Source organism: Rhinatrema bivittatum, chromosome 7 (genome assembly GCF_901001135.1).
Source record: "Rhinatrema bivittatum chromosome 7, aRhiBiv1.1, whole genome shotgun sequence".
In the NCBI taxonomy this organism is placed as follows: Eukaryota; Metazoa; Chordata; class Amphibia; order Gymnophiona; family Rhinatrematidae; genus Rhinatrema; species Rhinatrema bivittatum.
The window spans coordinates 2,071,043-2,084,077 of NC_042621.1; the positions used below are offsets into that span (position 1 = coordinate 2,071,043).

General features: G+C 48.6%; 1 protein-coding gene across 1 annotated transcript in view; it reads left to right on the top strand.

The window, feature by feature from the left end:
* Positions 1 to 2,208: 2,208 nt before the first annotated feature.
* LOC115096074 (G-protein coupled receptor family C group 6 member A-like) overlaps positions 2,209 to 13,035 on the top strand; it is a 30,144-nt gene continuing 19,317 nt past the window's right edge. Inside the window, exons 1-2 of the mRNA XM_029610619.1 lie at positions 2,209 to 2,367; positions 2,529 to 2,593. Of these exons, the coding sequence (XP_029466479.1) occupies positions 2,209 to 2,367; positions 2,529 to 2,593 (224 nt within the window). The remainder of the gene's footprint in view (positions 2,368 to 2,528; positions 2,594 to 13,035) is intronic.

A 13,035-nucleotide genomic window follows, 5' to 3' on the forward strand; every position in this document is an offset into this window, starting at 1 on the left:
GCCAGGTTCTTATGGCCTGGATTGGCCACTGTTGGAAACAGGATGCTGGGCTTGATGGACCCTTGGTCTGACCCAGTATGGCATTTTCTTATGTTCTTATGTTCTTATATTAATCAATATGAATTTGTCGTATTACAATATCAAAAAATATATATCTCATACCATTTCAATGCTAAAACGCTACCCCAGAACACAACCCACACTCATCACATAGTCACACACCATACCCTAATCAACCATTCTCCTAGAACAAGCAGGATGGTAGCCCTCACCGATGGGTGACATCATCAGATGAAGCCTGGCACAGAAAGCTTTTGTCAACGTTTCTAGAAGCTTTGACTAGCACACTGAGCATGCCCAGCATGCCAGTATCCACGCATCCACCCTTCAGTCTCTCTTTTTCCATGGTGCAGTTGCCTCGTGGTTTCTGGAGCTCTGCTTATTTTGCTTTTTTGCAGTTTAAATTCACAATTTTTCTCCGGCCCATCGTCTGGTCCCCCTTCGCGGTCGGTGTATCCTCCTCAGCACGGTATGTAAACATATTTCTTCCTTCTTCGGGGTCGATTCCCAGCGTCCCACTTCTCGGTGGCCCCCAGCCATTGACCGCGTGCCAGCTGTTTTTCATGGCGTCGTACGGCTTCCATCGGTGCCCCCAGTGCCGTGCACCATGTCTATCATGGATCCATATGAGGTCTGCATCCTCTGCCTGGGGGCATCGCTCGACAACCGAGGGTGTCAACTGTGTGATCAGATGACCCCCAAGGGCCATCGTGCTTGCCTCGACAAAATGGAGAAACTTTTTGGTTCAAAAAAATCTGTTCCATCCACACCTGCGTCTGAGTCATTGACACCCAGGGGTTGAGGGGAACTGCTTGATATGCTCCCCCTTGCCACACCCCCAATGGCATTAACTACAGACCGAGGGGGCCGGTGACCGATCCCCCATGGTTTCACTGGTTTCCAGGACATTGGGATCCTCTGCCTCCTTGGTGCCAGGGAAAGACTGGGCCAAGCACCGTGGGAGATCCCACAAACATCAACACCGGTCACCGTTGGCGCACAGCTCCAGTTGCGGTGCGGTGTCAGCAGCTGCCGTACCACCATCGAAGTGACCCTGTGGTATGGAGGCCCCATCCTCCAATAAACCTGGGAGTCCCAGGTGTTCCCCACCGATATCAGGGCCGGGCACTATGCCCCCTCGAAGAACTGATGAGGCATCAGTGACGGCTCATCCCCCTCAGACCTGTCTTCACCAGACTTCCAGGAGGAGTTGGACCGCAGGGTGCAGAGTGCGGTGCTCTGAGCTCTATGGAGCATTGAGCTGCCCCGCCACCAGCCCCCATACCGGTGCCGGAGCTTCCGCCGTCTGTCTTGGTGCCCCTGCTCTAGCATTTGGACGTCCTCTTGAGCACCCTCCTGATGCAACCACTGCCCGAGGGCCCCTCGGCTCCCCAGCAGCCACTGATGCCTCCCACAGGAGCGATTCCCATCATTGGGTCCTCTGAGGAAGAAGATGCAACCAGTGCCGTAGTCCCAAAGCCTCGGTTCCCCGAGCCTATACCTGGACCTTCAACCACCTGTGGCCCCCAGTGCCACCATTACTGACAGGACCGTCCATGCCCTTGGTGCCTTAGCGGACCTCGGAACCCAGGGCCAGGGATTCAAACAGGCCTCAGCCGCGTAGGTCCCATGATGACCTCAGCAAGGAAGAAGGCCCTTATGACCCGTGGGGGGATGATTCTTCAGAGTCCTCTTCTGAGGTCTCTGACGATCCTCTGTCAGAGCCATCTCCACCAGAGGAAAGGCATTAATCCCCTCCGGAGGACCTCTCCTTTGTGGGTTTTGTCAGGGCCATAGCTGAAGCTATCCCCTTCCAGCTTCTCATGCAGGAGGATGCATGACACAAAATGTTGGAGGTACTCCAATTTGTCGACACTCCTAAGGAGATCGTAGCTGTTCCCATCCGTGACAAGGATCTTCTCCTTCTGATGTGGGAATACCCGCTATCCATCTCCCCAGTGAATAGGAAGGCAGATGCCACCTACGTAGCAGGTCTTAGCTTTTGAGAGGTGTCACCTCCCTCACCAGTCTGTAGTTGTGGAGTCCGCTCTCAAAAAGGCCAAACGCTCCCGCACCCATGCCTCTGCCCTTCTGGGGTGGGAATATATGCAGCTGGATGCTCTGGGTAGGAAAGTTTTTCAGGGCGCTATGCTCATCACCCATATCGCTTCCTACCAGTTGTACATGACTCAGTGCAATCGAAACCTGTGGAAGCAGGTCCAGGAGCTGGCAGAACACCTGCCGCAGCAGCAACAAGAGTCGTTCTCTACTGCTGTGCAGCAGGGTCTGGAAGCCGAGAAACACGAGGTGAGATCCACCTATGATGTTTTTGAGACAGCCTGCACGTGGCGATGCTCATGTTATAAAATTGCCGCATCCATGAGTGCACGCTGGGAACCGTACGGACATGGGATGCACGCAAGGGCCTTTGAAAATCTACCCCTGTGTGAACTTGATTTTGTGTCCAGCGTGTGGAAACTTGTGTGATGGCAGTAAGCAGTATGATAAATGATGTGTCACCACAGGTGCCATGGTAAAGCAGAGCAAGACAGAACAGGCACAAACATGATACTAAGAAAAGGAACGATGCTGGGAGTAGGGGGGAATAGGGTAAGTGGAAATTAATGGTTACTGGAAATTTACAAGAAATCTAATGACGCATGATGGAAGGCTAAAAATGGTCAGAGAGCACAAAGCCTATAGCATGAAAAAAAATGTAAATAAGCTGAGCTGTGAGAGGCATTCGGGGAAGGAGGTAAAAATCAGGCTTCCTCTAACCTTCTGAGAAGTCTGGCCACCTTCCCAAAACTTTGTGCTCTGAACAAGGCATATCAATAAATGTTTTACCTATTGCTTATCTTGTGTTCTACGTATTGGTTACTAAGGGGGGAAAGCACACATCTGGTGACCCCAACGTGATTCCCAGGCATGGCCTGGAAGGCCGGAAAGGCTGTTATCCTCCACAGGATGGAGAAGAACAGAGTAACCTCGGCAGAGACATCTGAGAGGAAATTGTGACAGTAAATGAAGCTGTATGAAGACAACGCAATAAGGACTGGAGGTTGTAAGTACAAAATCTATTTCTATTGTATTGTTTAGTTTTCTTCTGTTGTGGAGATGCCCACTGAGTTTTAGAAAAATTTTGTTTTTTCAATATAAGCTTCGGTATGTTTGATTCTGCTCTAATTGCTGCCTGTAGATGTAGTTTGTGCAGCATTTCCTTTAAACAAAAAACTTGTACTGGAGCACAACAAAAAGTGGTTTAAGGCAGCAAAATCTAGCCCTTTTTATGTTGGCTACAGGAAGATTCCTTAATGGATGCCTCACTTTCAGGGCTCCAAAGTGTCCTACTGGAACGTAAGAAGGATTGTTATGGTTTTGAGGTGTTGGAGTGGATTCTTGGGTACTGCGGTGATGGCCACTCCCATGAGGAGGAGCCCCGTGAGGAACCGCAGTACTAGGTTAGACTCTATACACGCAGACACAGAGAATTTGTATTTATTATACAGCTTGATGATACTGCCCGGGGCGGGCAGCAGTGAAGGTAACCCAGTAGAAGTAGTCCAGGGGTCCTCAGCAGAGGAGACCAGTCTCACGCTCGGGTAGATGATAGACAGCGCAGGGTAGCAGAGGCAGGTCCTGGATGTAGACTCCGAGCACTGAAGCTGAAGGTGAGACAGACTGAAAGGGTTAGTACTCAGTGAAGCAGAAAGCTGATGAAGATCCTGGCAGGCAGAAGTAGTTCAGATGCAGGCACCAGAGTAGGGAGAACAGGCTCTCGAGGAGCGAGTACCCAATATCCCAAGATAGGTACCTGAAATAGAGCAGAAGGGCCCCCGAGGAGCGGGTACCCAGGTTAGCTATGAGTTACCCCGAAGGGCAGAGAGAGCTCCCTGCGGCAGCAGGGAAGCGGCAGAGCAGCTTAGACCGGAGGCAGTCTAATCCAATCCTTGCTAACTCAGTCTGTTAGCAAATGAAGGGCAGGCTAAATACCAGGATGTGATGACGTCACTCGGAGAGGACGCTCCTGAGGTTCCCGCCATGACGTGGATAAAGATGTGGGTGGCGTGCGTGCGCGCACCCCAGGAGGCCCTCAGGAAAATCATGGCGAACACCGTCGCCGTTGCCGAACCGGGGACACCGGAGAGAGCGGCATGAAGATGGGGCAGCAGCCATCTTCCCAAGGCTTGAGGAGAGAGAAGGAAGAAAGGTGAGGCACAGAGGTCGAAGCCGTCTGAGACCGACGGACGCAACAAAGGATAAATCTCTTGAAACTACTGCCAGACTAGAGAAGGAGAAAAGGATAACTTCCCCCCCCCCCCCCCCCCCTCAAAAAGAGACTGGATTTAAAGAATCTTTTAATGCTAGAACAAAATTCTGATTTGATTATTTTAATTGTTACTTGCCTTTTCCAACAGAGGTTGGAAAATGTCAGTAACTGTTTGGAATTGGCTCTCATGTTTATTTCTCTTGCTGCTACGGTGTAACTGAGTTACCACATTGTAGTGAAGAACTGCTGTCTGCCCAAATCCCTGGGTGGGGGTCCGCTCCAGAAATCACAGCCCAGTCTCAGTTTATACTTGTCGTGGACATGCACAATTGTGTAGGAATTCAGAATTGGGTCATGGGGGGGACCAGGGGTTCCTCTAGTGAGAATATTGATGATTCTGTTGCTGCAGAAGCATTTGCTGGTACTGAAGTTGTAGAACTTGAAAGGACATAGGGAGCTGAAGAGTTCACTGAGTTTTCTGATAAGGGGAACAGAGTTAGCGAGAAGGAGGGGAAGTGGGGGATATGTAAAACTGAAAGTGTTTCTCATATGCAAATACAAATGGAGGAGAAAACATGTAAATTAATTGATTTTTCTGTTTAAAAGTTATAAACAAACTGATGGGGAATTAAAGATCTGAAGAAATGAGTTGAAGTTGTGCCTCGCGGGCGGCCACGGCCATGACCCCCTACCTGATTTGTGGCGTCGGGGCCGCCTCGGCAGCATCGGGAAGGCCACCGGAGCCCGGCTCCTTTCACGCCCGTACCTCAGCGTCAGCCCCTGCGGTAGTCGCCGGTGGGGCAGGCACCCCAGGTCTCCCCTCGTGGCCTCTGGCCGCTCTACGCCACTCCCGAGATCTAAGATGGCTGTCCTTCCCTTAGGCGCGAGGCCACGCCTCCTCATTGGATTTAAAGGGACCTCGTCCCTCAAATTGACTTCACCTGTGCCTGATGGGTCTGGCAAGCGGCGAATCCTCGGTGTGTGACTTCAGATTGGCAAGCGGTGATCCCTCGGTGTGTTACTTCGAACTGGCAAGTGGCAATCCTCTGGTACTCAACCTCGGACTTCTCTCGGACCATCCACCTTCAAGGGCCCACCTAAGTCCCAGCAGCCCGGGTCCCTAAGGGCTCCTCCCGGGGGGACCGCAGGCTTCCAGTGGCAAAGATCCAGTTGGCCCTTGCACTGTCCTCATGCCTCTTCGACCTCTTAAAGGTCCACCTAAGTCCCAGCGGCCCAGGTCCCTACGGGCTCCTCCTGGGGGGGCCGCGGGCTTCCAGTGGCAAAGATCCAATTGGCCCTTGTTCCAACTTCAAGCCTCGTCGCCCTCTCAGAGGCCATCTGAGTCTCCAACAGCGAGGATCCAGCCAGTCCCAACTTCTGTTCCGCCTCACCACCCGACGGGGGAACCTGAGGAGCCATCTCCTAAGGTATTACCAACCTCCCCATTGGTCCAAGGGTTCATGTCCCTCCTGGTCATAACAGTTGATTTTTGCAGAAAATGAATTTAATTTAGTAGATTGTTTAAGAATGTTTAGTTTCGTTTGCACTGACGTGTGAGCTGTAATTTGTCAAAGTGACAGCAGAGATTGTATACCTCTCTTAATGGCTAGCATTCAGTTTCCATAGAAACTAATAATGTATGGCTTCTTTAAATACTAGATAAATAAATACTCGTATGTAAGTTAGATAAGGAAAATGAATGGCTCTGATCAGGAAATAGAGAAAGCAGCTGTCTTGTCTATTTTCCCTAAATATAATATATGTTTTGTTTACACTTTGGTTTTTATTTCTGTCTTAAGCAGAACTGCCTATTAGTTTGTATGTCTGGTAACGAAAACACCTTTATTGTTGACATCCAGCTACAAAAGAAAAAAGTGTATCCTTCTGGTCCTGAATCAACAGATTGGAATGCCTGTCATGTGATTAATTGTGTTCATAAGTGTTTTATTTTTTTATCCCTATTATATGTAATGAAATATTATAGATACTGTTTTAGTGAAGAACCCTGTACGTTACAGCATGCATTACAGTGTGAGTTGAAAAATGCAATCAGTTTTCTGAGTGCTTTGATCTTTGAATAAAGCAGATGTTTGTAGCTAATTATACAGAGATCTGCATTTTGCTTTAGAAATTCATAGAGAGAGAGAGAGCAATGAACTAATAAACTTTGTTTTTCCTCTTTAGTGAAGGTATTTTGTATATTGCAGACTGAGTTACAGGATGTGGAACCAACTGCTGAGGAGTTGGCTAGAGGCAGGGTCAATGCTGAGAGACATTGGGACATTGAGTCTGTTTGCCTGTACCTGGAAAAGGTACAGAGAAGGGCAACCAAAATGATAAAGGGGATGGAACAGCTCCTCTATGAGGAAAGGCTAAAGAGGTTAGGGCTGTTCAGCTTGGAGAAGAGATGGCTGATGGGGGATATGATAGAGGTCTTTAAGATCATGAGAGGTCTTGAATGAGTAGATGGGAATCGGTTATTTACACTTTCGAATAATAGAAGGACTAGGGGGCATTCCATGAAGTTAGCAAGTAGCACATTTATGACTAATTGAAGAAAATTATTTTTCACTCAACGCACAATAAAGCTCTGGAATTTGTTGCCAGAGGATGTGGTTAGTGCAGTTAGTGTAGCTGGGTTCAAAAAAGGTTTGGATAAGTTCTTGGAGGAGAAGTCCATTAACGGCTATTAATCAAGTTTACTTAGGGAATAGCCACTGCTATTAATTGTATCAGTAGCATGGGATCTTCTTGGTGTTTGGGTAATTGCCAGGTTCTTGATGGACCCTTGGTTTGATCCAGCATGACAATTTCTTATGTTCTTATGTTTGTCATCAGGAATTAATTCATACGCCCTGATTGCAAGCAAAAATGCAAAAGATCATCTATGATGCATATTCTTGTTTCATCCTCATTTCTTGGACTACCTTTAGGAACATTCTATATAAAAAACTGTTTTGATTGCTTTATATTGCATTTTTCATGTTTAGTATTAGAATCATTTACAAATATCACATGAATTATGGTAACATACATACACGTAGAAAGCATGCCACCCTAGCAGAAGCAATTATATGGGATCCTTTAACCCTGACCAAAAGAAGAGACCCTTATTGCAGCTTTGGTGTTTATATTTGGTGCTGGCCATAGTACAGCCAGATTGGCAATGAGTATTTTGCACTTACAAGCTATTGTGGAAATCTTTAAGAACATTATTGTAGAAACACACAGGCACATTGCTCTTTAATTAAGCGAGATTACAGAAATCTGGATTTGCTTTTATGACACAAGGAGGCCTTTGTCATGCTCTCCAAACTACTTATGGCCATCAGTGTTGTGTAGAAGTTACTGACCGTACCCCAGTAATTCTTAACCTAACTAAACATTTGTTGTTCCTCCTGCTTCTCTTCTGTATGATGATGTTTCTACTACAAATGCTGATCCTGCTGTTCTCAAGGATATACTTGCTTCCCCTATTTCCTGTTCCCCAGCAAAAAGGTTTATATAAGCCAATCTTGCATGGTTTAGAAATGCAAGTTAGGTCAGTGGATCATTTATTCATTTTTGTTTCATCGTTTTAGCAATACTCATATTACTGCTCTCTGCTCATCCTTTCTGACATGGACGTGCCTGATTGCTGGTAATCTGCTCTGCTGCAGTCACCATTACATTTGGGCATTAGGTTAGGGGTAGTGCCTAGCATTGTTTCCTTTTCTTTACGTCATTATGGCGGCCTCATGTTCTGTTTCTGCTGTTTGCTATCTGGAGATGCCACCCTGGCTGCTCCTTTATCATACCTCTCATGCCACCCCAGAGTCATCATCTCTTGCTCTTCCTGAAGCTTGCGAACCTTGGTTTGTCACATATTCTCCAAGGTTCAAGAGGGAAGATGGGAAGTCTGCCTGGCAATAGAAACAGAGGGGCCAGGCTGTGTCCCCTGTGTGAACTTGATCTTGTGTCCAGTGTGTGATGTAATAAAGGTGTGCCGGGCTGTGTGCACAGTTTTATCTGCAAATGTGTGCACATAGATTTTATTTTCAATGTAGCAAGAGGTTTTGTGTGCATACATTAGCGCTCCGTTTAAATCCCATCATGTGGATGATGGCATTAGCTATTACTCCAGGATGTAGAGAGACCTTCGGGCTTAACTCTTTAGAGTTAGAGCTGGAGTAAAGTTTCTCAGGCTGATGTTATGAGTCTGAACCTGGAGTTCATGGTGTGGGGGTCCTGGGCTCAGGATTTATCTGCATAAAAGAGTTTGCGCACAAATCAAGTTTTATGTGTATAAAACATTTTGGGGCGGATTTTAAGAGCCCTGCTCGCGCGCCGGTGCGCCTATTTTACATAGGCGCACCGGCGCGCGCAGAGCCCCGGGACTCGTGTAAGTCCCGGGGTTTTCGGAGGGGGCGTGTCGGGGGGGGGGTGTCGGGGGCGGGCCCGACCCGTGCGGCGTTTTCGGGGCGTGTTGGCAGCGTTTTGGGGGCGGGTACGGGGGGCATGGCTACGGCCCGGGGCGGTCCGGGGGCGTGGCCGCGCCCTCCGTACCCGCCCCCAGGTCGCGGCCCGGCGCACAAGAGGCCCGCTGGCGCGCGGGGATTTACGCCTCCCTCTGGGAGGCGTAAATCCCCCAACAAAGGTAAGGGGGGGGTTTAGACAGGGCCGGGCGGGTTAGGTAGAGGAAGGGAGGGGAAGGTGAGGGGAGGGCGTTAGAGGATTCCGATTTCGGAGCGGCCTCGGAGGGAACGGGGGTAGGCTGCGCGGCTCGGCGCGCGCCGGCTATACAAAATCAATAGCCTTGCGCGCGCCGATCCAGGTTTTTTAGTAGATACGCGCGGCTCCACGCGTATCTACTAAAATCCAGCTTACTTTTGCTGGCGCCTGATGCGCCAGCAAAAGTAAGCCAATTCGCGCTATTTGAAAATCCGCCCCTTTATGCGCAGAGAATGTGTTTTTTACACTCACTTTTTTATGTGCACAGAAATCTTGTTTCATGCACAGCAGACACTGTGGGGCAGATTTTCAAAGGGGTACGCACGTATCCCCCGAAACCTACCCCAAGTTCCCCCTGCGCACACAGAGCCTATGTTGAATAGGTTCAGCGGCGCGTGCAAGTCCCGTGGCTTTCCTGGGGGGGGTGTCGGGGGCGTGTCGCATCATCTGGGGGCGGAGCTGCGGGCATAGTTCCGGCCCGGGGGCATTTCGGGGGTGTGGCCGAGGCCTCCGAAACTGCTCCCGGGCCGGGGAATCGCGCAGCCGGCGCGTGCGAGTTACGCCTGCCTCGTGCAGGCGTAACTTGTCAAACAAAGGTAGGGGGGGTTTAGATAGGACTGAGGGGGTGGGTTAGGGAGGGGAAGGTGCCCTATCCAATTTCGGATCAGCCTCGGAAGGAACGGAGGCAGGTTGCGCGGCTCGGTGCGCGCAGGCTGCCGATTTTGCACAGCCTTGCGTGCGCTGACCCAGGATTTTAAAGGATACGCACGGCTACGTGCGTAACTATTAAAATCTTGCGTACTCTTGTTTGCGCCTGGTGTGCGAACAAAAGTACGCGCGGGCGTACTTTTTTAAAATCTACCCCTGTGCACAAAAATATGCTTTATATACAAAAATAGTGCTTTATGGGTGCTAAGCATGTTTTCTGCGCACATTTCCAATTAGCATACCATTAGCTTACTGCAGCATGAGTGAAAAAAAATGTGAGCTAAAATTTAGCTGCCTTTTTTTACTGACATCTGATTGCATCGGGCCCTCTGCTTAGAATTGCAGGAGCCCTGGTGGTTCCAAGCTGCCCTGGCAGTTGTTTGATGGCAGAGCAACCTGCTAGCAAGATACTACTCCCCCCCTTTTTTTTTTTTTTTTTTTTATGGAGGACTGACTTCTTGAGTCCCACTTTGCTGTAACCTTTCATCCCATTTGGCTGAAGCAAAAAGAAGCTTCCTTGTGCTGTTATCCTGTTGCACTTTTTATTAAAATGCTGTGGTTTTCCTTCAGTAAATGACCTTGGCTGCTCTCATCTGGTGCCAGAAAGGAGCACTGTAGCCAGGTGGAAAGGCTGCCCGTGTCCCTCACAGTGTTTTACATGATGGTCGCCTGGATCGTCCTTGCAGCCTTACAGCTGGCTTCTGCGTACCCTGCCAGCCAGGAGTGTGAGCACATCTCAGAGAGAGAGGGAACTTTCTACCTCCTGGGATACTTCTCCATCTGTGAACCCACAACTTTTAAGTAAGCAGTTCTGGTGCTGATTGCATCTCTTTAAGAAGAGAATTTTGATAAAATCATTTGAATTGAATCTCAGGTTGGGTTAACTGCTCTGAAACAATTATTACTGCTGTTGTAAGTTGGCTGATAACTGAATTTTCGGGAGTGGGGAGTTGGGAAGTGACTTTATTGAACGGCAGGTAATTCAGCACAGTGTTTGACCACTGTGGACCCATATTAACAAACCATCTGCACTACAGAGCCATGTAATGCACGTGTGGCTTCTGACTTCCTCCGCTCTTATCAAAGAGTTTTTGCAGGAGGTTTAATTAGGTATAGGTTCTTAATCTCTTCCCAAAGGCCGACAAGGGACCTTGCTCAGCTCCTGGCTCAGAGCCTGTGCTTGGATCGCAGCCTAAATGCAGAGAGCGATAAGCCAGTTTATTCAGTCTGAAGTTATAAATTAACTCAGCAACCACAGAAACCAATGCTCTTAAGAGATACCAAAGCACCAATTTTTGTATTGGGCAAAGATTTTTTTTGGGAGGGGGCAGTGGTTGTTCCTTTGTGCTTCCAGCTCAACTGGAACTGGCCTTAGTTGGTCTGCAAAACACAAGAAAGGAGAATGTGCAGGATAAATTCAATGTCCACACATAATTTTGAGTAAGGAAATGTATTCTTTTGAAACGGCAACTCCACAGTGTTATAACAGGATATAATTCAAAGCGGGTCCCCCGACACGGACCCGTGTTTCGCCGCGAGGCTGCGTCGGGAGGGACAAACAATACTTTATTTCTTCTACAAAGTAAAACAAGGATAACGTTACAAAAACAGCAAATCAAAAGGTGGACAACAAAGAAAATGGGGCCGGCATAACTAAGGATGTAGAATATTATAAGTCAACTCTATGGCGTACCTAAAAATACAGCACTAACATGAGAGCTAGTGCCTATATAATCTCGGCAATACTTAACAAAAAAATCTTTATGCAAAAAAATAAAAAAAAATTTTAACAAAGAATTCACGGCAGTAAATTTTTTAACACAAAAATTCCAACAATCATTTCTGACAGACGGACGAGGGAAAATAAGAAGGTAAAGCGGTAAAGTGAAAACGAAAGTAAACATATTTAAAACAGTTTAACAACATATTAAAAAAGGGTAAAGTTATACCTGTAAACGGTGTTACATTCAGTGTCACTGGGAGTGCGACGCTTCCATGAAGTCGGTGGCTACTTAACTTTCAACAATTTGGCGCGAAAGATTCAGCGGCCAATCAGAAGTGAATGCTGCGTGCCGGACGTTAAAGAGCACTACAGGAACAAGTTGTCGACAAAATGAAAGTGGAAGGAGGACCTAGAAGTGGACTCGGCAAGAGGGTGAACGCAACCGGACGCCATCTTTTCAAGAATACAGTTTATCCCATCTCTGATAACTCCCTGACAAGGAAAACTTGGGCACATGGAGGAATCATCAGGCAGGGTTCCTTAATGTCTCTTGATCAAATTTGTCATAACTACTCTTTGGCTGGGGTGGATTTTCTACACTACGCTAAATTGTATCATTTTATTCGCCGGGGTTTGCGTGGGGGCACTTTAAAATTAACAGGCACACTCTGAGACATAGGGGTACATTTAAAAAAAAAAAAGCGCGAGCGAGTACTTTTGTTCGCACACCAGGCGCAAACAAAGGTACGCCGGATTTCAATAGATACGAGCGTAGCCGCGCGTATCTTTTAAAATTCGGGGTCGGCGCGCACAAGGGGGTGCACATTTGTGCACCTTGCGCGCGCCCAGCCCTGCGTGTGATGCCCGTTCCCTCCGAGACCACTCCGAAATCGGAGCGGCCTCGGAGGGAACTTTCCTTCCGCCTCCCCCCACCTTCCCCTATCTAACCCACCCCCCAGCCCTACCTAAATCCCCCTCCTAACCTTTATCCAGGAAATTACGCCTGCCTCTGGGCAGTCATAACTTGCGCGCGCCGAATGTCTGCTGGCGCGGCAGGCCCCGACACAGGCTGCTGTGTCAGGGCACTCGGCCATGCCCCCAGACCGCCCCAGACCGCCGCCACGCCCCTGAACCGCCCCTTTTTGCAAGCCCCGGGACATACGCTCATCCCGGGGCTTGCGCACGCCGCCGAGCCTATGCAAAATAGGCTCGGCGCGCGCAGGGGCAGATTTCCTCAGGTGACACGCGTAGCCTTTGAAAATCTGCCCAATATTGTAAGAATGCTTCCACTCTCCGAGGCGTCATCTCTAAGATATATGCTCTTCTTAATGGCAAATTATCAGAGCCCCCTCGACACCGTATGTTATGGGAAACTGACTTTCATTTTCGGTTGGAAGAACAAGATTGGGACAATATTTATTCATTAGCTCATAAATGTTCCATTTCAGTGGGCCTACAAGAAAACTGTTATAAGCTGCTCTATCGTTGGCACTACACACCAGTGCAGTTACATAGATTTCGGCCTGCGCTGTCTGACTTATGTTGGAGGGGCTGCGGACAACTT